Source organism: Macaca fascicularis, chromosome 7 (genome assembly GCF_037993035.2).
Source record: "Macaca fascicularis isolate 582-1 chromosome 7, T2T-MFA8v1.1".
NCBI lineage: Eukaryota > Metazoa > Chordata > Mammalia > Primates > Cercopithecidae > Macaca > Macaca fascicularis.
Window position 1 is genome coordinate 113,256,641 of NC_088381.1, and position 26,597 is coordinate 113,283,237.

At 36.1% G+C, this 26,597-nt stretch overlaps 1 protein-coding gene across 6 annotated transcripts in view; it reads right to left on the bottom strand.

Moving 5' to 3' along the window:
* The window catches only part of MIS18BP1 (MIS18 binding protein 1), a 61,871-nt gene that overhangs the window by 11,082 nt on the left and 24,192 nt on the right, over window positions 1–26,597 (bottom strand). For 3 of the 6 annotated variants that reach the window (XM_005561182.4, XM_065548770.1, XM_065548772.2), the window contains 9 exons: window positions 25,214–25,287; window positions 23,378–23,508; window positions 20,263–20,350; window positions 18,673–18,830; window positions 14,881–15,032; window positions 13,966–14,059; window positions 11,135–11,963; window positions 2,956–3,128; window positions 1,823–1,983 (listed from right to left, as the gene is read on the bottom strand). In XM_005561182.4, the coding sequence (XP_005561239.3) occupies window positions 1,823–1,983; window positions 2,956–3,128; window positions 11,135–11,963; window positions 13,966–14,059; window positions 14,881–15,032; window positions 18,673–18,830; window positions 20,263–20,350; window positions 23,378–23,508; window positions 25,214–25,287 (1,860 nt within the window). Of the gene's footprint in view, window positions 1–1,822; window positions 1,984–2,955; window positions 3,129–7,170; window positions 7,326–11,134; window positions 11,964–13,965; window positions 14,060–14,613; window positions 14,761–14,880; window positions 15,033–18,672; window positions 18,831–20,262; window positions 20,351–23,377; window positions 23,509–25,213; window positions 25,288–26,597 lie in introns of those variants that run through there. The other 3 variants (XR_012415759.1, XM_073997329.1, XM_073997330.1) reach the window with 3 other exon arrangements.

The following is a 26,597-nucleotide window of genomic DNA, read 5'->3' on the forward strand; positions in this document are numbered from 1 at the left end:
ACAGATGCCCACCACCACACCAGCTAATTTTTGTATTTTTAGTAGAGATGGGGTTTCACCATGTTGGCCAGACTGGTCTTGAACTCCTGATCTCAGGTGATCTGCCCACCTTGGCCTCCCAAAGTGCTGGGATTACAGGCGTGAGCCACCATGCCCGGCAGTTCTGTTCTTTATGATGCTACTATTGCATTTAGGCTAAAATATACACATATAGAACCTGAAATGATGGTGGGATAACATAAAGGGTACAACCCCTAGTGGACCACAGTGTTTTGAAGAAAACATTGTCAGGGCCTCTGGTGGCTCTCTTAAGACTTCCCTTTATAACCAGTGTAAGCAAAAAGGGGGCCCAGCTAATGTTACTAAACTTTGTAAAGCGTTGTGTAGCCTTTTTAAATTGAAGATGATTTAATGACAAGAAATTGGTAGATGAAAAAATTACGCTTATGTCTAGCTCACTAACTGTTTGAATTCTTATACTCAATAGTCCAGTTGTCTATTATCCACACATTTCTGCATTACTTTAATCTTAATAATCTTTGTTTTTTTTTCTTTTTTTGAGAAGGAGTCTTGCTTTGTCGCCAGGCTGGAGTGCAGTGGCTGCAATCTTTGTCTAGGGGGTTCAAGCGATTCTCCTGCCTCAGCCTCCCAAGTAGCTGGGATTATAGGCATGCGCCACCACGCCCATCTAATTTTTGTATTTTTAGTAGAGACAGGGTTTCACCATGTTGGCTAGAATGGTCTTGATCTCCTGACCTCATGATCCACTCGCCTCAGCCTCCCAAAGTGCTGGGATTACAACATGAGCCACCACGCCCCGCTAATCTTAATATTCTTAACATTTATATTTAGATTCTAGAAAGTCTCAAATGTGCATTTAATATCTGTATTGTATTTCACTGTGTTTATGAAAAACATCTTTACTGGATATACAGATTGTTTCCAGTTTTTTGCTATAAAGATAAAACTGCAATAAATATCTTGCAAAGATTTGGGGCTTTTGGATTTCTTAGGATAAACTCTCAAGAACAGAATAAATCTTTATGGCTTTTATAATATATTGCCATAATGCTTTCTTACTAAAAGGTACGATTCAATTTGTATGCCCACTGATGTATGACTGTATCAGTATCAGCACTGCTTCTGTTAGCAGTGGATATTTTAACTTACTTTTTTTTTTAAGATTCTGTAATTTAGAAAGTATACATATATAATTTACTTTACTTTCTTGAATTACTAACTAAAATGACTACTTCCCCAAGTGTTTATTAAGCCTTTTGAATTTCTTCTTTTTCACACTTTTCCTGTGATCTTGGTACTTTTTGTTATTCCAGTAACATTTGAATGACTTGTTCATATTACAGATACTAGCTTGGTTTTATTTGCTGTGAATTACTCCAGTCACTGAAATATTTACTTATTCTACTCTTCATATGACAAAAATTCTTTCATACATTCAAATCTTTTAATACTGTGCTACTATCATTTAATCCCTACTTTCAATTACTACACAGTATCTTTTATCACCTTTAAAAAAAAGTTTGCTTGGTAGTATATTAAACTTTATATATGTTTCGCCTAATTCTAGGTTTACTTTACTGTTTGGTTCTACAAACATTACCTTTGAACCGACTGAAGTGCAGACTCTAGAAACTAGTAAGAATGGCATATATCAGCACATTGTTTGCCATAAGACTATGATCACGTCTAGGGAGGCTACTGATCCTTTGCCTAAATATTAGTGATGAACACTACCATACATAAAAATGAAAGATATAAAAGTCAATACAGATAAGGAAAACAATGATTTTGTGCCTCTTACCAGTATTCTTTGATGCTGTAAAGGTGTTGTACTGAAAAAATCATCATGGTCATCTTTTGGCAACTGTTCCAGAAATTCCCTCATCTGTTGCTTCCTTTTAAGAGTTCCCACTTTGGCAGTTATCTTAATAGTTTGTTTCTGATCAGCATCACCTCGCTTGCCTGAAGAGTCAGCAAACCATTTTGATAAGGATTTGGTTATTTATAGTAACTGCTCTATAAAGTTAATAGCCTTTGCAAAATCTAAATTGTGCATTCATGTTAAAAAAAAAAAACAAAACACTCAGCCTTGGCCAGGCTCAGTGGCTCATCCCTGTAACCCCAGCACTTTGGGAGGCCAAGGCAGGAGGAATGCTTGAGCCCAGGAGTTCAAGACCTGCCTGGGCAATACAGTGAGACCCCATCTCTCTAAAAAAAAATAGATAAAAAAAGGAAAAAGAGAATGAAAACTTAGCTTTTTATTTTACAAGTCTCCTATAGAACAAATGATTATTTCTACACTGGGATCTGGGATTTGTGCAATATGATTAGCCTAGCCCATAGGATACTCATGAAGAAGCTAAGATTAGGCAGAGCCACCACGCCTGGCCAAAAAGATCTTTACATTGCAAGAATGATTGCCTCTACACTGCCTCTTGCTGAATGCCTAATTTATTGATTTTGCTAAAATATATAAACCTTATTGAATTATGATGGGGTACTGGGTTCTCACTAATGCTTATTATAGAAATTCTCTGGCATAATCAACCTTTTACTAGTACTCATGAACAGGAGTATGTAATCATGGGACTATGAAAACTGAGTATTTTCTGAGCTTTCTCATAAATTACTTGGGGATCTGACCCAAGTGCCTTTTAATTAAACCCTCAGAACAATAATTCAGATACTGAAATCTCTGGATCTAACTGCAGAATTCCTAAAACTCAAAGCACAAGGCTACTAAACTACTATTGATGGAAGTAGAGACCTAGGTAAGACTTAAAAATTAAACATGATTTCTGAAATTCTTTCTAGCTTTAATATTTTAAGAAAATACCTATTAATATTCATGGATAAATATAAAACATATCTGATTTCAGTGATCAGAAATCAACACTGAGTACTACGAAAAAAACTATTTACTACAAAGTTTACCATTTTGGCCTTTGGAATTGGCTGGCTTTTTCTTAGTGACATGTTTCTGGGATCCTTTTCCTCTGGGATTTTCCATATATTTCCTCTGGCATTCTTCAGCAGATCGAGAACCTACAGCCGCAGCTACATCTGACCAGAAACCAGGTTTGTGCTTTGGAAGAGATGCAAAAGCACTATGGAAGATCAAAACCAATTAAAGAATAAGAAATTCAAACCAATGACAATAACCTCTTAAAAGCATACCACTGAATTAATGAGATTTACTGAGATGAAGGAATTGGTTTTATCGAAATCATTCTGGATAACAATTAAGAAAGATATTATTCCCTCCCCTCAATAACTTACTCTAGTGCTTAAAATATGAAGATGTAATTTTACCTATCTAGTAGATGTCTTCTAACTATTTTGATGTGTTTTATTAAGCCTGAAAAATGACCCTCAGCCTTTCAACATTTTTTTTTTCTAAGTCCAACTAATCGATGATACGGTTTTTTAGGAGACTCTGGCATGACCAAATTTTCTACACTGTTACCTTAAATCTTACTGGTGCTAAGTATATTGGACAATAAGCTCTTAGTTCTCTTATACAGTCTAGGTTATAAGCTATTAAAAAGTGTTATGCTTGCTTTCATTCTACTATACTTTGTAGAACTCAGTATTTTAGATAAATGCTCTCTTAATTAAGGAAAATGAAAACTGAAATACAGAAAACTCTAAGGAAGTCCCTAATTTAACATTTGAGTTACATTCTACAAGTTCCTTTGTAAATGATTTAGAACCTGGTATACAAGTTACCACCCCCACTCTCCCCATAAAGATTTTATGCATTGTGGTTAGATTGACAATTTAGTCAGAAAACATCTATGTAACTCATCAATTACCATAAAAGTGATATTAACAATGTTATTTCAACTATACCACGTCTTTATTTTTAATCTGTTTCTTTGGCAAAATATTTTTATTTCTACTTGGGAAAATTTTTAATCAGCTCTCTGGGGTTAAACAGCCCTGATTTATAAAGTCTGATGATTTTCAAAGGGTAAATACTCCCATTGGGGTTGATGTCAAGCTACCAACATGTCACTGAATGTGGAGTTGATAAAACACGTGTGATAGCACACAATTATATAGTATTTCCGCCATACAAGAGAACATATGTAATAAAATGTAAAATAATTAGGAAGTAATGAGTTTTGAGCATTATCTTTGTTTTAAATAATTATAAGTTTATACAATTTAATTTTTAATGACTTTAACACTCAATTTTTAAAACTCCCCAAAATTTAACAATCAGCTCTTGTAAACAGCTACCAGTTGACCACAGCATACTATTCCATGCAGAAAAGAATACTTATGAGCATTAAATACTTGTTAATAAATTATTTTACATAATTAATCATTCCACAGGTATTCTAAAGTGAAAAACTAGAAGGACTTGGGAACTCAAGCTTCTCTATTTGTGTGTGTGGCTAATTTCTAAATCTACGACTGTCTAAAAGAACTATTTTATATAACACAAATAATAATGTATTTAATAAGAAACTAGTACTTAATACATCTCCTCTAGATTATTCCAGATAATTTAAAAAGACACACTTAAACATATCACACCATGTTTAAAACTTGTTTCATTATTAGCATAAAACCCCAAATCCTTAGTGTAATGCTGTATTTGTTCCTTGCCCAACTCTCTAGTCTCATCTTGTACTGCTCTTTGGTCAACTTTCAGTATTCCAGTCATTCTGGCCTTTTTTATTTTTCTTTTCTTTTTCTTTTTTTTTTTTTTTAAAGAGACAGGGTCTCGATCTGTTGCCCACACAGGAATGCCAGGCATTATCATAGCTCAATGTGGCCTCCAACTTCTGGGCTCAGGCGATCCCCCTGACTCCGCCTCCTTAGTGGTTGGCACTACAGGCACAAACCCCACACCCATTCTTTCAGTATTTCTAAATGTGCCCTCTTTCTTTCTACTTTTGTGTATGCTATTCTAAGGTCCATTTGTCTTGAATCCTGAGTTTAAATAATTCTTATTTATTGATATAGTTTAAATATGTGCCCCTACCCAAGACTCATATTGAAATGTATCCCCAGTATTGGAAGTGGGGCCTAGGGGGAGGTGACTGGTTAATGGAGGTAGATTCCTCATGAATGATTTAGCACCATCCCTCTTGGTACCATTCTTCTGATAATGAGTTCTCGTGAAATCTGGTCATTTAAAAGTGTGTAGCACACTTTTCCAGAATGTCATATAAATAGAATCATATAGTATATAAGCCTTTGAGTTGGCTTCCTTCACTCAATATGCCTTTGAAATTCAACTAGGTTGTTGTATGTATCAATAGTTCTTCCTTTTTACTGCTTAGTAGTCCACTGAAAGAATGCACCATAATTTATCTATGTATAAAGTACGACAGAAATCAGGGAGAGGGAGGAACTTGGTATAGCACCCTTTAAAGTTGTTTATGAACTCCTAGGCCCATCCTGCAAATTTTAATATATTTTCATTTTTGTTCAGTTAAGAATATCTGGCCGGGCTGGTGGCTCACACCTGTAATCCTAGCATTTTGGGAAGCCAAGGTGGGTGAATCACTTGAGGTCAAGTGTTCAGGACCAGCCTGGCCAACATGGTGAAACCTCACCTCCACTAAAAATACAAAAATTAGCTGGATATAGTGGCGCACGCCTGTAATCCCAGCTACTTGGGAGGCTGAGGCAGGAGAATTGCTTAAACCCAGGAGGCGGAGGTTGCAGTGAGCTGAGATCGCATCACTGCACTCCAGCCTGGGTGACAGAATGAGACTCCGTCTCCAAAAAGAAAAAAAAAGAGAATATTTTCTACTTTGAGGCTTCTTCTTTGACCCACAGATTATTTAAATGTAAGTTATTTAATTTTAAACCACTTGGAAATTTTCCTTTTATTGATTTGTAGTTTAATTCAATTATTAGCAGAGAACATGCTTTGTATAATTTCAGCGATTTTAAATCTGTTAAGATGTTTTATGATCTGGTATATGTTCTATCTTGATGAATGATCAACCTATCCTTGGAAATAACCTATTCTTTTTCTTATTATTGGGTAATGTTCTGTAAATGTGAATCAGATACAAATGACTGATGGTGTTATTCAGTTCTCTACACTTGCTAATTTTCTGTCAGTTATATCGAATACGAAGAGAAAAGCAGTGTGGTTTCCTATAATTGTGGATTTAATTATCCTTGCAGTTTAGTCTGCTGCTTTGTCAGTTTTTAATTCATGTATTTTGAGGTTTTATTGTCAGGTGCATACACGCTTAGGAATTTTATGCCTTCCTGGTGACTGACCCTTCTATCATTTGTAATGTCTTTCTTTATTCCTGGTTATTTTCTTCCTACTAAAGTCTATTTTGACAGATATTAATACAACCACTCAAGCTTTGATTTGTGTTTAGATAGTATTTTTCTATCCTTTAAACTACCTATATCATTATATCTAAAGTGAGTTTCTTGTATACAGCATATAGTTAGATCATGTTTTTAAATTCATTCTGACAATCTGTCTTTTAATTGGTATGTTTAGACCATTTAATTTAATTAGGTTGGATTTAGGTCAATTATTTTATTATTTGTTTTCTGCTTGTTCTATGTAAAAAAAAAAAAATCCGCCATTTCTCTTCTTCCTTGCCTTCTTTTGGGCTATCTGATTTTCTGGTATTTTAATTTATGTTTGAATTTATTTCTTTGTATAGTTTTTTTTTAGAAGTTGCTCTAGGGATGACATTAAATATACTTAACTTGAACAGTCTACTTAGAATCAATATTTTACTGCTTCAAGTGAAATGTTACTATTTTTATTTTAGCAGATCATCAACCTGGTTGTATTCCAAGCTATATGTTGAGTCTACTATCGTCGTTTCAACGTCAGTTTCCTTTTTCAAAGCTCTGCAGTGCTGCTAGGATCTATCCTAGTGTGTGGGACACTGAGTAGCTAGCCTAGAAACTGCGTGTGGTCTACTGCTTAGTTCAGTTCTCAGTCTTTTATATGCTCTTTAGGACCATGTCCACATATGTACAACTCCTGGGTGGCAGAGAAGTTCATAAACAACTTTATGGGGTTGCTTTTCCTAGTTCCTTTCTCTCCGTGATTTTCGGTACCCTGGAGTTTTCCTTGTCAGTTCTCTGGCCAGAAAGCTTGGGCTTCATTACTCTGCTCTGCTGTATGCTTCACACAACTGAATTTTTGTCTAATACCAAGCAACAGACAGCAGAAAGAGAACAGAAGCAACAGGTACTTGCCCCACTATTTTGAGACAACCATTCCTAATTGTAGAGGAGGTTCTCATCTCTCAGTTTTAGATATATCTCAGCCCCAGCTGATGCTGTGATTGTAGCCCCTGCAGGATTGCATGGAATTAAGAGAATAAGTCAAACAAACAAACAAACAAAAAAAAAAACAAAAAAACTGGGGATTTCCTCCACTGTTTCTGAGTGTCAGAAGTCCCCCTTTCTGCTCCTCAACCCAGAACTGGAGAGCTCCTCTTTAAACCTTCCTTGTTACGCTTCAATGCCCACTTCTAGGTTTCTAGTATCCTCGAGTCTCACTTGTGGGGCATCAAACAAAATACTAGAAACTCACTGCTAATTTGGTGGTACTTAAAATTCCAATCTACAATCGACCTGCTATTATCTACTTTTCTAAGTCAACAAAAAGCTGCTCCATACATTCTGTCTAGGGTTTTTTTTTTTTTTTTTTTTTTTGAGACGGAGTTTCACTCTTGTTGCCCAGGCTGGAGTGCAATGGCGCAATCTTGGCTCACTGCAACCTCTGCCTCCTGGGTTCAAGAGATTCTCCTGCCTCAGCCTCTGGAGTAGCTGGGATTACAGGCATGCACCCCATGCCCAGCTAATTTTTGTATTTTTAGTAGAGACAGGATTTCACCATGTGGGCCAGGCTGATCTTGAACTCCTGACCTCAGGTGATCCACCCATCTCAGCCTCCCAAAGTGCTGGGATTACAGGCGTGAGCTACCGCACCAGCCTCTGTCTAGGTTTTATAGCTGCAGAGAAGAAATAGAGGGGAGTGTACTTATTCCACCTTACTGGGAACTGGAATCTCTACAGTTCAGGCATTGTAAAATCTCCTGAGATGATCTGAATATACAGTAAAGGTTGAGAAGCTTTATTATAAGGAAATGATAAGGGATATAGCTGGAAAGGATAATCAAGCCTATAATACGGATTGCTCTCAATGAAAGGCAGAAGAATCTTTACACAACGTGAAGATTAGGAAGAATGCAATGCAAGTTTTTGATCAGAACCACAACAATGTATAAAGAATAACCTGGAGATGTATAAAAAAGGTTACAGAGGCAAAAAGAAGAAACTACAAATAAGACTACTTCCATAGTTCAGGCAAAAGGCGTCAAAGACCTAAAAGGGTAGCATCAATTAAAGAAGGTGCAGATAGAATGACTCTGTGGAATAGCTTTTTGGCAACTAATTGAATTTTTTAAAAAATCAATAATGACAAAGAGTTTAAATGTAGTTGATGGAAAGAATTACATTTCCAGAAAAAGAAATGTTAGTAAAGTAGGCAAGCAGGGGAAAATAAGTTTGCTTTTGACATATTACGTCAGACCCATAGGTGAGATTTATATAGTAATGCCCAGCAGACAAAGGGAAATACAAATCTAAATATAAGAATTCAGGGCCAGAGATACAGACTGGGGACTCATTGTACAAAAAAGAAAGAGTTTTGTGAGGACAAAAGATCACTGAGGGGGATACTATAGCAAGAAAGCAAACAAGAAAAATAATTTTGGGGAATAAGAAGGAAGATTGCCTTTTCTGCCTGAAATTAAGATAGAGAAGGAATATTTAGAAAATTTAAAAAGGAATAGTAGAGTTTCACAGAGATGCCCTAGGAAGAATGTTTCTAAAGGCAGATATGAAATGAATTATAATTGTTCTAAGTCTGGGGAGTACACAAGGCAGTAGAACACTAGATGTGGTCTAGTTCTGTGTTCTTCTTGCCTTTATCAATCACATCTTCCTTTCTTTTCACTAGATCACTTCCATCATCATACCATCATATTCTGGCAACAGCCATCTTACAAACAAATAAGCAAGTAAGCAACCAAACATCTTCCTTTATCTTCACATTCTCTTCTATTATCTCTGTGGTTCTCATTTCCCATCATTGCCAAATTTCTTGTGTTGTCTACACCTAGGCTGTCTCTTTACCCTTCTATTCACTTTTAACCACTCAACTGTGATTTGGTTTCCAATACTACTAGACCACTGAAACTTAAATCTATGTAGCCATATCCAATTCTTAACATACCTGATTTATCAGCAGCAATAGGCACAACAAATCACTCCCACACTTTTGAAAGACTCTCACTATTGGTCTCTGCAATATGACTTAGTCCTGGGTTCTTCCCCCTTACTGGCCTACTCCTCTCCCTCCTTTAAATACTTTTCTCAGAGCTCAGGACTATGCCCTTCTTCTCTTCACATCATCTCCTTATGTTTTCTCATCAGTTCAATCTACTGGATTCAAATACCATCTTTATGCTTACCAAAGTTATATTGTAGCCTAGATCTCACTGAAACCTGCCTCTTAAAAGACAATCCACATAGAACTGTCTAAAAAGAAACTCAATTGCCAATCTCAACTTATTCTTTCCTCAAATATTTGCCACACCACCATCTACCAAGTTATTTAGGTCAGGTGCCACATAATTGATAGGATTTGTATTTGATATTGTACAAATATTGCTAGATTTAATCCAATTTTCTCCATTTTTTCAGTTCCCATATCAGTGCAGACAACAATAGACTACTCCAACAACCCCACAATTAATGCCTTGTCTACTTCCCCAAAGGCATCTTCTCAAACTATATGCCATGCTTAAATGTCTTTTTATTACACCTAAAAACAAAACTCCTAATCATGACCCAGAAGGTTATGCCCAATATAGTCACAGCCTCTCTGCTCACACCTCAAGCCATTCCCCTACAACTCATTATGCTCTAATAACAGTAGTCTTATTTTAGTTCCTCCCATATCAACATATTCCTAGCATTAGGACCTGTGTTTAGGTTGTCTCTGTTCCTGGAATGCTGTTTCTCTAGTTCTTTATATGGTTGACATCATTTCATCCTTTGATCTCCATTTAAGTGGCATCAACCAAAAGAGAGCTTTCCTGATCAATTTCGTTTGTTTCTTTCACAGAATGTATCACAATTAATTTTTTTTATTTACTGGCTTACTTTTGTATTATCTGTCTTTCCTACTAAATTGCTCCTTGAGGAAAATAACCTTGTCTATTTTATTTCTGTATCTCCAAACATTCCAAACTACGTAGCATATAGGAGGCACCCAAATAAGTAAATGTTTAATGAAGGAATGAAAGAGCAGGTTCTTAACTGAGCTTTTCTTGAATTTCTGTTCTAAATATAAAACCTTGGAAAAAAATCATCAATTTGAAACTCTATTTTATTCCCTATAAAGGCAAAAGACTACATCAAGTAACCTACAAATTTGAATTCAGCTTTAAGGTTTTATAGTAAAGTTAATTACAAAACATTTGTTAGGCTGGGTCCGGTGGCTTATGCCTATAATCCCAGCACTTTGGGAAGCCAAGGTGGATGGATCATTAAGTCAGGAGTTCAAGACCAGCCTGACCAACATGGTGAAACCTTGTCTCTACTAAAAATGTAAAAATTAGCCAGGCAGGCAGTGTGTGCCTGTAGTCCCAGCTACTCAGAAGGCTGAGGCAGGAGAATCGCTTGAACCCGGGAGGAAGAGGTTGCAGTAACCGAGATTGCGCCACTGCACTCCAGACTGGGCGACAGAGCAAGACTCAAAACAAAACAAAATAAAACAACAAATTTCTTAAAACATGAAGTTACGTGAGAGAGTACCATTTGGCTATCTTGAAATATTATATGGGAATGAAAGAAGGTCACTTTTACTTTCCTCATACTTAGGCTTTCCTCATAATTTCCTCATATTAGAGATGACCACAAAATACCACTAGAAGTTATCTGTATTCTATCTCCATTCCCTGTACAAATTGTAATTTCTCCCAATTCTTTTGATGACATCTTCCATGTTAACCCCTTATTGCTGTTTTTATGTCTTTAACTGTCTTGTGGCTGCTCTGTAGGTATTTCAGAATGAAATCTAACTACTTACCAATGAAGTTTCTGTAACTCCTTCTCATTCCATTCCTTATCCTGAATTAAACCAGGTAAACATTCTAAGGAATGCCTATTTGTCTTATCAGATCCTACTGCCTCAGTAATTGGAAACTCTTTCCTAACACCAGACTTCTGAAGAGTTTCTTTGATGGAAGGTCTAGCTTTCTTTTGTTTGATATAAAATTCATATTCACTTTCTTCAGTTTCAGGTTCCAAAATCACTGGAATATTACTTGTGTTTCTTGTGCTCTTTCTCAGGTGAACCACTGCTTCTTTGGTGTTTCCTGCTTTGGTTTTTTTAACTTCAGCTTTCCTTTTAATTGCCTTTTCTGTTTCACTTTCTTCACTTGACAAATCTGGTGAGGACTGATGCTTATAAAATGACATAGCTACCTGATTTTCTATTTTCTTCAATTTTGGTAATAGTCTGGTATTTTTCTTAATGTCAGAGGTGAGCATTTGTTCCTTTTCAAGGTTACATATTTTTATTTTCTGGTTGACAGTAAGTAAGTCACGTTCATTGCAATCTTCCTTGTTTTCACTTTTATGACCTTCAAATGTATTTTCTAAAGTCTCCGTGGACTTGCTGATGGGACTTTCTTTTTGACACTCTGGTATTACAAAATCTGTTACTGCTTTAATGGTGCCAGAGGACAGATTATACCTCATGCATCTTTGCTCTATCACTTTTCTAGATTTAAGTGGTGTTACTAAAATATAAGCTTTCTTCTGATTGATGGCCATGTATTTTCTTTCTTCATCTGAGAAAAATTGTTCCCTTGAGGTTAGAATATCAATGGATACATCCAATTCTTCAGTTGTCTCTTTAATTTCATAAGACAAAACCAAAGACCAAAATCTCAAATTAGTTATAAACAAATATAAGCACAGAAAATATATTTTCACAGAGAAAAGACACTATTTTTATACACAAGCTACACTGTATAACCTCCTGTCATTTTGATCTTTCTGAAGCCCAGGTCTATTCAGACCACTGCCCCTTCAACTGTAAACATATACTATTGTTTATACAAACCTGACAGTGACTTTTCACAGTCTTTTAGTAGACATATAAATAAGCTCCTTTGCCTGGCCTTCCACATAGTTCCAATCTCTCACTGTTGTCAAAATCTCCACTGTATTCTATGTTCAGAACCACAAAAATCGCAATTCCTCAGATTTTCTTGGTTCTCTACTTTCATTAATGTCCACTCTGCTTTGAAAATGTTCTTCATTCATCTATAAACAAAATCACTACCTGCTTCGATTTTATTCTCTAACCCACCTAGTGTACAAACTTGTACACATTCCCTATACTGAATGAAAGCTCTTCTTCAAGTTTCCAGAATACTTTAAAATAATGCCATGTTTGACAGTGAGACATGTATTATAACTGCACACTTGTCTTTCAATCAGACTGGCAAAAATAATTAATGGTTAGAACTTTATCTGTATGGTTTGATTTTTTTTTTTTTTTTGCCGGAGTTAGTACAGAGCCTTTCACATATACAGTAGGCAATAAGTAAATACTTGTTAAATCAAAGCCCTGGAGGTAAAATATTCAGAAGATATAAGAAAACCAGTAGTCACTGAAACCTTACTAAGTAAGTATACATTATATGGGCTCTGCTAGTTAGGAGGACATGGAACTTCCTCTGCATGGTTCCACTTTTATCGCCAATGGTGGTCATAGAAACACACTCAAAATGAATCCCCCCAAGCACCATAAAGTACATAACAAGCAAAACAGAACAACCTGAGAATCTTATCTTATACCTTGTCATTAAAGAAAGCAAATTAAAATGAGAACAATTCATCAATTCAAAACCTAAGTAATGAGAAGTCAAATTAACTGAAACTATCCAACTGTAATTAGAAATACATATAAACTGCAAATCATCCCACTGTCATAGAAACATATTACAACAACCTCCATATATTATTGTTTACAAGATGACTGACAAAATGAGACTGATAGATAATACTGAATGCTGGGGAGAAAAGAAGCCTCTAAATTACAATCCATGGAAAAAGGTACTAATCAAAATAATTTAGAAAGTGTCTGCAAGATTTTCCACTGGCATCATATATCTTCAAATTCTGAGAAAAGTATTTTCTTCTAACTTCTCATATAAATCCAATTCAAATGTTCAATTGGGAATTTGAAAATTTTCAACATTCTAATTTTGAACAATATTTCCAGAGTATTTGTTAATTTTAATAAATTATTTAATAAAGATCCAGCTATCTTGGATACTTTAACCGAGTATGAACTCGGAAGTATAAAGCAGCACTGCTTTCCTATCTTCTTCAAACAAATAAATGTTCTTCACTTTCACTTCTTTTCACTTATAAGAGGAAATAAAACAGAAAAAATGCTATAAAACGAATGGATTTAGCTCAACATGAAACTGTAAACTTGCTAATGTTTAGAGGAAAGGCTGTAAATTATAGCATGCAAGATTCCAATTAAATCACTCTGAAAATCCACACTTGAAACTAAATTATTGTAGTAAATTCATAAAAGGATTCACTCTTTACACATTCCTGTAAGCGTATTTTAAATGATATATAATTTTGTGATCTAAACAAATATTTTAGTACCCAGATTAAAGAAGGCAAACCTGTAAGTATAGATGGTTTTTAAAAGGGCTATTTTATTATGAAAATCATCTTATGTAAAAATAACAAAACCAAACATTTAAAACTATTATATAATTTGCCATTTTACATGAGGAAATTTACAAGATCACTTTTATCATATTAAAAACATTTCAAATAGTAGCTTTCTGCTTATCATTAAAAAAACCATTAAAGATATATTACCTTGCTTCTGACTTTTTATTATCCTTTCATTTGTTCTTTCACCAATTTTTAGTTTCTTTGAAGACATTTTATATTCTTTTTTTCCAATTAATTCCTTCAAAACAAAAAGATACCTAGGTTTTATTTTAAAACTGCTACCTAAACATGATCTGAAGCATTTTCATAGTATGCATCAAGCATACAAATTTCTAGGTACTTACAGTTCCACAAATTTCATTAGTGGACACAGTCAGAAATCCAGTTGCCAGACCCTGAGTGCTACAAGCAACATCTGGGTATCCATTATCTTACATATTTTCTATATTAATTTAACACTTTGTGGTTTTTCAAGTGCTTTTAAAAATATGCTTTATTTAAGCTTTACTCTAAAAGCTAAAACTTTTATTGTTGCCTGCATTTTTTCATTGAGAGACATGGAAAATAAATATCAAGACATTCAGTCCCCAAGTTAATGAAAAGCTGATACTTGAAAAATAGAACTCATGGCCACGTGTGGTGGCTCACGCCTATAATCCCAGCACTTTGGGAGGCTGAGGTGGGTCCACAAGGTCAGGAGTTTTGAGACCACCCTGGCCAATATAGTAAAATCCCGCTTCTACTAAAAATACAAAAATTACCCAGGCGTGGTGGCGCACGCCTGTAGTCCCAGCTACTCGGGAAGCTGAGGCAGGAGAATCACTCGAACCCAGGAGGTGGAGGTTGAGGCAGGAGAATCACTTGAACCCAGGAGGCGGAGGGTGCAATAAGCCAAGATCACGCCACTGCACTCCAGCCTGGGCAACAGGGAGACTCCATCTCAAAAGAAAAAAAAAAAACAACAGAATTCATGTCCCTGATATGGTTGCAAACCTTTTCAGTAGTAAATCACCCCTCTAAATATCAGCTTGTACTATACAGTGTACAATAAAGCCTTACCTGATTAGGTAAGTCATCTCCTCCTCCATTTTGAATAGTATTATTTATTTGGTCATCTGGGAACCTTAATGTTGGTTTATTTTGGCAATTACTGTGGCACATGTTTAATTCTGTAGCTCCTGGCGACTCACTGTGCTTATTACTCTTCAGTTCTATGAGTACAAAGATGGAGATTTCAATAAATGGTTACATAAAAGGGAAGCTGCTTTTCTACATGAAGAATTAACTTTGAGGCTAGGTGTGGTGGCTCACTCCTGTAATCCCAGCACTGTGGGAGGCCAAGGGAGGAGGACTGCTTGAGCCCAGGAGTTCAAGACTAGCCTAGGCAAAATGGTGATATACTGATTCTACAAAAAATAAAAGGTTGGGGCATGCCTATGGTCCAGATACTTGGGAGCCTGAGGTGGGAGGATCGCTTGGGCCAGAGAGGTCGAAGCTGCAGTGAGCCGTGATTGTGCCACTGTACTCCAGCCTGGGTGACAGAGCAACACCCTGTCTCAGAAATAATAATGATAATCTGTCTAATCCCTCTGTCATAAATATTTGTTATAATTTGACTAGGATATAAAGCAATTTTATTTGGACAGAATTACTCTGTATAGGGCTATATTTTGTTCAAATCACTTTTTTTCCTTCAAAAAAAAATTTAAAAAGCCTAGACAGCCGTATTATTCATGACCATCTGTTTTGGATCTTCCTAGTCACATCTAAAGACAAAATAGTAAGGTTAATCCATTTTGTAAATAAAAATTCCTGTTCATCCTAACTGCACATCAAATAAATAGAAAGCTAATAACTGTTCCTCTTCTATTTCTTCATGTATGTAGTTAATGTAAGTTAATGTTTCAACTAGTTTGTGTACTCCAATGTATAACTAAATTTCTGTAATTAAAATTTTGAGCAAAACTAATTTATACAGTATATAATATACGCTCAACAAACAGTTACTAAGCTGGAATTCTAGGTAAGTTAAAACAGATTCATAAAAAGCATAAAAACATTTTTGTTATTCTTCTAGAAGCTATACTTTAAAAGTGTACTGACTAGTCTTTGCTCTTGAAAATATTACCATATAATGAAGGCTTCTATTATGATAGGTCATTTATCATATACTCTGGTAAGTGTAATAACAGAGATAGAGTGCTTTAAGAGCAATAATATGATATACAAGTACTTTTTAGGCAAATCATTAAAACACATACATAAAATTACATTATCTTAAATTAATTCAGGTTGGTACCTTTACATAATCTTAGCTATATAATGTTAGTTGTGGTTTTGTTTTTTTCATGCAAAGTGCAATGATAATAAAATTAATAACAGCCCCAACCAACCACCACTCAAAATAACTTATGTGATATGAAGATAGTGTCTAACAGTTTCATTAAACAAAGATTTAATGAATCACACTAGAAAAATGATATAATCCTAACAGAATACATTAATATTTGCCCCTAAACTAAGATCCGTGGGGGTAGGAGGGGCGGGAATCATGCCTTATTCATCTCTAAGTTCCTAAAACTTAACAGACCAAGGTTCATGGAAAGCACTTTAAAAATGTTGACACCAGGTGCTATGTTCATGTCTATAATCTCAGCACTTCGGGAGGCTAAGGTGGGAGGACTGCTTGAGGCCAGGAGTAGGAGACCAGCCTGGGCAACATAGTAGGACCCCATCTCTACAAGAAATAAAAAAACAAACCAGGTGCAGTACTATATGCCGGGAGTCCCAGCTACTCTGGAGGCTGAGGTGGGAGGATCACTTGAACCAAAGAGGTCAAGGCTGCAGTGAGCCATGATTGCACCACTGTATTTCAGCCTGGGAGACAGAGCAACACACTATCTCCAAAAAATAAAAATAAAAAAAAAAAGAGCTGAGTGATTTTCCTATGGACACAGCTGATAAGCTGGTATGTAAAATAGTTATCAAACTTTAGTCTTTTAAATTTTTATTCATTTCTCTTGCCACTAGCTTTCTTAAACACCTCACTGATAATATTCGCAATTAAGATCAAATCCCTAATAAGTGCTGGCTCTAAGTGAAATGGGGTACAGGAAGAGATAAGAACCAAGACTAGGGCCGGGCGCGGTGGCTCAAGCCTGTAATCCCAGCACTTTGGGAGGCCGAGACAGGTGGATCACGAGGTCCGGAGATCGAGACCATCCTGGCTAACATGGTGAAACCCCGTCTCTACTAAAAAATACAAAAAAAAAAACTAGCCGGGCGAGGTGGCGGCGCCTGTAGTCCCAGCTACTCGGGAGGCTGAGGCAGGAGAATGGCATGAACCCGGGAGGCAGAGCTTGCAGTGAGCTGAGATCTGGCCACTGCACTCCAGCCCTGGAGACAGAGCGAGACTCCGTCTCAAAAAAAAAAAAAAAAAAAAAAAAAAAAAAAAGAACCAAGACTAAAGACTAATAAATGATTAGAAGTGAGATATACTGTTAAAGATTCTCTTGTTTTAGGAGTAAAAAAGTAGAGAGCAGGTGCTGAAGCCCCAAGGTTCCAGCATACTCAAGATGCTCAAGCAATATGCCTAATTTAGGGAAAATAGGATGACTTTTGATAAAAAGAGGAAGGGTTCAGAAGGAACTAGGGCAATGGTAAGTGACTTTTTGCTAGCTCTGGGGAAGCAGCCATCTGCATATTTAATTTATTCCTTTCTCTGCATTAGAAAGGATAAGCAAAGTTTCAGGGTGGAAGTTCAAATGGGGGTTGAGGAGTGGTTAGAATAGGATACAGGTACATTTATATCCAGTATGGTGCTATGTTTTTGGCAGGATTCTTGAACTCTTTTTCAAGTTTTGGAAGTTCTGTAAAGCTCTTAATTACAAGGTTAAGGCAAAATCAGCAGAAATGTTTACAACACATTTTAGTAACTTTTACTCATCTATATTGTTTAGAAAGAGCTGTAAGTTAATGTTCATACATTTTTACACAGGTGAAGCAGATTATAGTGATGGCAAAGAGCTGATACAAAACAGTTCTGCTCTGGCAAGTTGGTCTCCTTATTAAAAAAGAGAAAAAAAAAAAAACAGTTCTGCAATCTATCCTTATGGCAATGGTCATTCAAGAAAACCATTTTCTTCAATTCCATTTCCTCCATGAAAGGAAACAGATTTTGCCTATTTGGAGCAATGAAATTTAGTACAAAAATAAAATATGTCTTTACAATAGGTTTGCAGTAGGTTGGCAGCTTAAATACTGGTCGAGGAAATTAAAAGAACAATCATCTTTCATTAATATGTTTACCAGTGTTCTTTGATATTCTGATTAATAAAAAGGTAATTATTATTATTATTATTTTTTGAGACAGTGTCTCACTCCGATGCCCAAACTGGAGTCTAGTAGCACAAACACGGTTCATTGCAGCCTCAACCATCTGAGCTCAAGCGATCCTCCCACTTTAGCCTCTCAAGAAGATAGGAACACAGGTATGTGCTACCATGGGAGGCTATTTTTTTTGACTTTTAGTAGAGACAGGGTCTTGTCATGTTATCCAGGGTGATCTCGAACTCCTGAGCTCAAGCGATCCTTGCACTTCAGTCTCTCAAAATGCTGGGATTACAGGCATAAGTTACTGGGCCCAGCCAAAGGTGAAATTTGATGAAGCAAGCTGAATACTGACCATGATTAATTTGTATTTAGTTACTTCTCATTTAGTAGTGAAGAAGCAGGAATGTGGGGGCAGTATAAGTCAAAGAACACAATACTATACACATTACAAACCATAAACAATTTAGACCATGTAAGAACTTACCACTGTACCAACAGAGAAGTAAAGACAAAACATACCCAATTGATCACAATCAAAATCATAAGTGGTGGTGGCTCTTTGAACGGTATCTGTTTGGTTTTCTTGTGCATCATTTTTCATTGATTTTCTTATGTCACGAACAGATCTTCCAATTTTCTGTTTTCGTTTCGTCTTCTCCCTGTTCTTTTCACCAGCCCTAAAAACAATTATATTATTTTTCCTTAGCACTGATTCTCAAAAAAACAAAACAAAATCTTCATAAACAAATAAAAACCCCTCCCATAAAGCTCTTTCCACCCAGGCAGGGTATCTTTAATCTTACATTATTAATCCTTCATGGCTTCCACTCCCTTCCTTCACAAAGAACTGAGGTGTAACAGCTTAAGTCAAAGGACTCAAATATGATCTGCAAACTGCTTCCCACTAGATGCTCTTAAAATTCCTACTTAAACTGATATTATAGGACAACTGCCAGTTGCCTGTTTTTGTAAATGAAGTTTATTAAAACACTGCCATGCTAATTCATGTATATACTATCTATGGTTGCTCTTCTGCTACAATGGCAGAGCTGAATAGCTGCAATAGAGGCAATATGCCCGCAAGAATACTATCTTTACAGAATATGCCCTTTACAGAAAAAAAATGCCAGCCCCCGTTATCAATTATTATATTTGTGCTGTGATTAAGTTTAAAGTCTGTATCCCTTATGAGTTCCACAAGGGCAAGAATAAATCAAATTCTTGTTTCACCAGCATCAACTAGAGTGTCTGTAAAGTAGCAGACACTCCATAACTACTGAGAAAATGAATGAAAAAAAGAAGGAAGAACTGCACATTAGTATTTAATAACTGCATGCCTTTTGAAGGGTAAATGATTAAGAATTACTCTTTGACATATGTCAAAAGTTTTATTTTCCTTTGAGATTTACTAAATTCGACAGAAGTTCTAGTAAAATGTTATTGCTTCTGAAATGCTTCACAGACCAAAGCAAACTTCAAAGCTAGCATTTCGGCCAGGTGCAGTGGCTCAGGCCTGTAATCCTAGCACTTTGGGAGGCCAAGGCAGGTGGATCACGAGGTCAGGAGATCGAGACCGTCCTGGCTAACATGGTGAAACCTTGTCTCTACTGAAAATACAAAAAACTAGCCGGGCGTGGTGGCGGGCGCCTGTAGTCCCAGCTACTAGGGAGGCTGAGGCAGGAGAATGGCATGGGACCCGGGAGGTGGAGCTTGCAGTGAGTCGAGATCCTGCCACTGCACTCCAGCCTGGGTGACAGAGTGAGACTCCATCTCAGATAAAAAAAAAAAAAAAAAAAATGGTATTTCAAACAAACAAATATCTAAACAGGTGAATTTAATTAAATGTAAACTGTACCTCAGGCCAGGCACAGTGGCTCATGCCTGTAATCACAACACTTTGGGAGGCTGAGGCAGGTGGATCGCTTGCAGCCAGGCAGGAGTTCGAGACCAGCCTGGCCAACATGGCGAAACCCTATCTCTATTAAAAATACAAAAATTAGCTGGACATGGTGGCACACACATAATTAAATGTAAATTATGCACACACATAATAAACTGTAAAGGTATCTCAATAAAGTTGACTTCTAAAAACATAAAACAACATTTTACCTTAACTGTTCCAGAAAATTATTAATGTGCTCTTTCCAATTTTCTGGAAATCCAAACATAAATTTCCTTATGAGATAATTTGGATACCCTATTTAAGGATAAACAACAACAAAAGTATTTAAAAGCCTAGAATTTTAAAGAGATATAATTAATTCATTAAATCATTCAAGAAATATGCACTTATTGCTTAATATGCACCAGGTACTATTATAGATATTCAGAATTCAGCAGTAAACAAAGCAAACTCCTATCCTCATGGAAAGTAAACAAAGCAAACTCCTATCCTCATGGAAAGTAAACAAAGTAAACAAAAAAAACTCCTATCCTCATGGAACTTGCCTTCTAATGTGGAAAAAAAAGCTAACCAATAAGTACAATATATTGTTTGTTAGATGGTTATGCAGGGATGGGCGGATAGGTGTATTGATATGTTCATGGGGGAGTAGAGGGGTGAAGAGCAATTTAAAAAAGGATAATCAGGGAAGTCTTCAGTGAAATAGCATCATTTGAACAAACTGATTGAGCTATGCAGTAATATGGGGTTAGAATACTGGACACAAAACATAAAGTGCAAGGCAAGAGTATACCTGGCCTGTTTGAAACAACTGAAGTGGCATGAGGAGGGGTTAGAACTTGGGAGGCCACTCACATGGGCAACAGAGGCAGTAAGAAGCATGAGAGATTATAATATACGGCCTTAGAGTCATTATAGAACTGGCCATTTACTTTGGACAAGATGAGAAGCTATGGAAAGATTCCAAGCAGAGGGGCTATAGGATCTAATTTATTTAACAGGACTGCTAAAGCAAACTGCTGTTTTGAGACGAGCCTGTGGAAGAGTGAGGAAAGAAAGAATGAGACCAGTTAGGAGGCCACTGTAATGATCCAGACAAATTATGAGGAAAGTCTGGACTATAGTGATGCTGCAGAGGTCTCAGTTTGGGATATATTTTGGAGATACATTAATAGGATGTACTGACCCACACACTGATGTGGGTATGAGAGAAATGGAGAATTTAAGGATGCCTCCAAGAATTCTGGCTACTGATACATGGAAAGATGGGGAATACTATAGGTTTAGCAAATTTAAGGGAAAAGATCAGGTTTTAGATATATTAAGTTTGAAATGCCCACAGACATCCTAGTGGAGATATCAAAAACGAATTGGGTCCTAACGGGAGAGGTCCTGCTTTGAGATATAAAATTCGCATTCATCATCATATAAATTATATTTAAAGACTAAAAGGAATCAGCATACCACAGAGTGTATTAACAGCCCCAAGCTACCCCATTATTAGAAAAAAATGGAGAAATACACAAAGAAATTAAGAAGGAGCAGGCAGTGAGGCAGCACAGAAATTGGAATATGGTATTAGAGAAACTAAGTATTTCAAAAAGGTAAGTATGATTAACTCTGTTAAGTGAATACTGAATGTAGCAATGTGGAGGCCACTGGTGACTTTGATACGGGTTGCTTTGGTGAAGAACCGGGGAGGTTAAAGAGAGTTCAAGAAAAAAAAATGGAAGAAAATTCAAGAGAAATTAGATTTACAGAAGTAAATATAAACAAACTATATGAGTTGTTTTGCTACAAATGAGAGTAATACTGGCTAAAAGGAGAAATGTGGTTAAAACAGAAATTTAAAAAAAAAAAAAAGGAGAAGGGAGTGTTACTGGAATAACGTCCTTGAGTAAAAGAGAAAATGACAGCTAGTGTACAAATGGAGAGGCTGACAGACAGTAACGTGCTAGTTCATCCATAATAAAAGCCGGTGCTGATCCAAGCAGGTGAGTAGACGTGGTAAAGAAATATCCTTCTGATTGTTCCTCTTGCTCAGGTGCTCTGCCCTCTCCCCTACTTTGCCCACCTGAGAGAGGGTAATAAGGAGGTGGTATTGGAGATTTCTCAAAATATGAAGGAGTCATCAGGAAGGACAGGAGAGTGAATGAATTAGGGAAATATGGTAGGATACCAAGCAGCACCAAGAAACCACTAAGGGACTGTAACTTGTTGCTAGTAAACATAAATTTAGACTACTTGGATGTGTTTTTCTCCAGTTATATTCAACTGTGTGCAAGGCATAGGTAGAAAATCAGGTTACACCAGGACTGGGGTTGTGCCAGGTAGGTTCAACAAAGAGAGGAATCAGGGAGTTAAATTATATTCTTATAACATATTTCCTTGTAAACAAGGAGTATTTCATTTGATATTTTAAAACTCACACAAATCAGGCGGGGCGCAGAGGCTCACGCCAGTAATCCCAGCACTTTGGGAGGCTGAGGTGGGTGGATCACCTAAGGTCACAAATTCAAGACCAGCCTGGCCAACATGGTGACACTGTCTCAAAAATCAGCTGGGCGTTGTGGCACATGCCTGTGGTCCCAGCTACTCAGGAGGCTGAGGCACAAGTAATCGCTTGAACTCAGGAGGTGGAGGTTGCAGTGAGCTGAGATCATGCCACTACACTCCAGCCTGGGCAACGGAGCAAGACTCCAAAAAAAAAAAAAAAAAAAAATTCCCAAACCTCTTAACACTCTGTGTCCATTCCCTGGGGGTGTATGTGGATCCTGTGCATGAAAAGGACTGGCCACAGGAAACCACGGGTGTTGTTGCAGGCTTATTTATCCACAGCTACCTGCAGTTGCTATTGCATCATTTTTTTGTGCCATGTTGGAAGTGGTCATGCACAGCACCAGCCTGATGAAACCCCATCTCTACTAAAAATACAAAAATTAGTTGGGCATGGTGGCAGAAACTGTAGTCCCAGCTACTCAGGAGGCTGAGGCAGAACAATCACACTTGAATCCCGGAGGTGGAGGTTGCAGTGAGCCGAGATTGTGCCACTGCACTCCAGCCTGGGAGACAGAGCAAGACTCCAACTCCCAAAAAAAAAAAAAAAAATCACATAACTTATTAGAAATTGTGAAGAAGAGTGATAAAAATCAGAAAAAATTACCAATTTTATACAAGTTTTACATTAGTTAATTTTTAGTTTTGATTTATTCATAATTATAAAATACCTAATTAAAAAGTTAAAAAATGTGTATTACTGTGAGAAACATGATTAACTGCTTTACTTCTTAAAATAACTTATCAATAATGACAGTCATTTACCTGCTTCTTTCATGGAAATTTGGTCTATCATGCCTTTTAATATATAAATGTTGCCTGATATAGTCCTAAGTTTGTTGTGCTCAATCCGCTCTATAATCACATTACTGTGCCAATATATGTTAGTGATATCTCTAGGAAAAAAAAATAGTTTTGATAAGGTCAAATATTCATACGGAAATTTCTAACAGAAAATAATTTCACACTCTAGCTACAGCAACACTAACAATGTTGTTAGTCTAATTACAAAATACTTGAGGGCCAAACATTAAAGCAGAACTCAACTGCTTAGCTATTGTAATCCCAATATTGTACCAAAAAAACTATACTGTGGCCAAACCATGTCCCTTCTATAAAATATTATTAGTAAGGGAGCAGAGGCCTTGTCTCAGTATCTGATGCTGGCAATAAATACTTGCAGCTTCAGCTTAACTGATGCTAAGCTTCCAAAGGATGATCTCCCTGTCCCTCTCCTTCAGGGTCTATACTGTGTTAGTTTTTATGCAGAAAAGTAGATTGGATCCAGCTAATCTGGTGTTTTTTCACCCTCGCTATACAGCCAAATGTTTTTACCTTTCATTTTGGAAGGTACCAAAAGAGGTTTAAGTGAGGAAAAAAGAAATTACCGTATCAAATCACTGACCCATAAATCTATTCTTCATATTTCTTTAAAGAATAAATATGAAATAGAAAAAAATATGAAGATGTATTAGATAAATGATGAATACTGTCCCATTCATCAGGTAACTGATAATAATAAACATACTAATGATAAGCATGATGAATAAGGAAATCAAGTTACTTTTCTTTGGTCAACTAGGATTAAACTCATATATTATACCTTAATACAGTATTATTTCTCTTCAATTCTTTTTTGCTTTAATTACTTATTTAAGAAACATTTAAATAACATTCTAAAAGCACTGTTCTCTAGCCTTTCATTTAATCCTCAGCACAACTAACAAGGTAAGTAATACAATTATCCACATTGTACAGATGAAGAAACAGACTGACGGGATAAATAACTTGCCCAGGTAATACAGATAGTAGGCAGCAGCAATGGAATTCCAACAAAGGCAATCTACACTGCATCTTTAATAGTAAGGAAATGTGCACAAAGCAGACAGATAAAGAATGGACAATACAGATTTTACACATTCAACTTATAAACTTACATAAGTACCTTAAACAGTTATAATTTTTTTTTATTTTTTTATTTTTTTGAGACAGAGTCTCGCTCTGTCACCAAGGCTGGAGAAGAGTTATTACATTTCATTACAAATATTTGTAGCACTAAGAAACTGGCCTTGAAGAATAGGAAATGGTGCTAATAGAGTAGCAGAATTAGGTAAAGCCCACTTACCTGGTGATGCTCTCACTTTAGGGAGAACCAGAAAGTGCCAATGATTACTTAATATGTAGCTGTATGGCAAAGTTTTAAGTAATTTTGATTCCTTTTCTGGATCAGTAATTTATATCTGGTTGTCCCAATTTAGATGTAAGAATCTGGACTGAAATGCATGTAGTAAATATTAACTGATCATATATAATTAAGCAGATAATACCAGTCCACTTATTAGCACCTCAGAAAAAAAAAAAGCACTATACAAATTAACACTGTCACTATTTTAAAAATAACTTGAGTACACATGCAAAAACAAAAAAGCTGGTAGCAATCAACACGGCTAGGACCTGCACAGTAATTTTACTTTTTTGCCTTCAGTTCATAACCTTGTTAGGTCATTGTTTTATGGAGGATGCTATTTCTGATGCATCACCTCTTAAGTGCTTACACATAACTAAAGTTTTACTAAAAGAATACTGAAATAGTATACTTACATCAATTTTCCTTCTACACATACAGCAGTATTATTATTGATGCTTTTAATCATCCATTCCTGTAGCTGAACTATCTAATCAGGTATAAAACAAAGAACATATTTCCTGTATTACTTGCAGCACGAGCATTACAAAATTAACTTACAGTAAAAGAAAAAACTTGTCTAAGTAATCCAAATATTCCTTAGTGCCATCGATGTAAGATTCACATTCTATTCTAAATAGCAATAGGTAAAATTCTTGTATACAATGAAACAGAAAAGAATGAATTCAGGTTGTACTGCATTTGTTCTACAATCAAGAAGCAATTATACTTCAAATATTCTATTATCCAATTTCAACTGGTGGGGAAAAAAAATCATGTAAAATTCCAAGGTACAGATTAAAACACCAAGTCCTGCAAAAAGCCCAATAACTTGGAGTGAAAAGCAGTCAGTTATGTTTTGTCCTTAAAAAATTAGAGGTTTTTTTTTTTTTTTTTTTTTTTTTTTTTTTTAAAGTTTAGACCTGTATTCCAATTTTCTACAAACTAAAAAGGTGACTGCTGGTAATCTAGATTTAACAGCATTTTATTCCAAAGTAAACATCTGAATAGCTCAGAGAACTCCTTATTACCTTACTACAAGTAAAATATCATTCTAATGGAACACATTTTATGACAATCTATGCAAAAAAATTACTGTATATACATTTCATAAAATTTAAAATTGAACTACTTTTGATGAGAAAAAAGTCAAAATTTATGGAATAATTTGAGTAGCAATTTATTATATATAAAGTTACACATTTACAAATAAAAACAAATTATCTAGCTGTAGTTTTATACTGAATCAGGAAAAAACATTAAAATGGGACAGTCTTTGTTATGGCACATGTCAATTATGTCCATTTAAAAAATTATAAATGACGGCTGGGGACAGTTGCTTAAACCTGTAATCTCGGAACTTTGGCAGGCCAAGTCGGGAGGAACATTTGAGCCTAGCAATTCAAGACCAGCCTGGGCAACATAGTAAGATTCCACAAAAAATTTTAAAAATTAGCTGGGTGTGGTGATACACATCTATAGTCCCAGCTACTGGAGAGGCAGAGGTGGGAAGATCACTTGAGCCTCAGCTGCAGTGAGCCTCAACAGATGACAGAACAAGACCCTCAAGAAGCAAATACATCAAAATAAAAAATTGTAAGTAGGATGGTTTATAAGCCGTGGGTCTCAGTAGTAATGGCGAGGGGATCCACCATCTTGTCTTACCCTCACCCAAGACACAGATATGGCTTCTGCTTTTAAGCCCCTTTTAAATGTTTCTTTCTGAAAAAAGTAAAAAATTATAGGTAGGACTTGGGGAAGCAGCAGTAAATACTACTCTCTACCTTCTCCCACATTTGG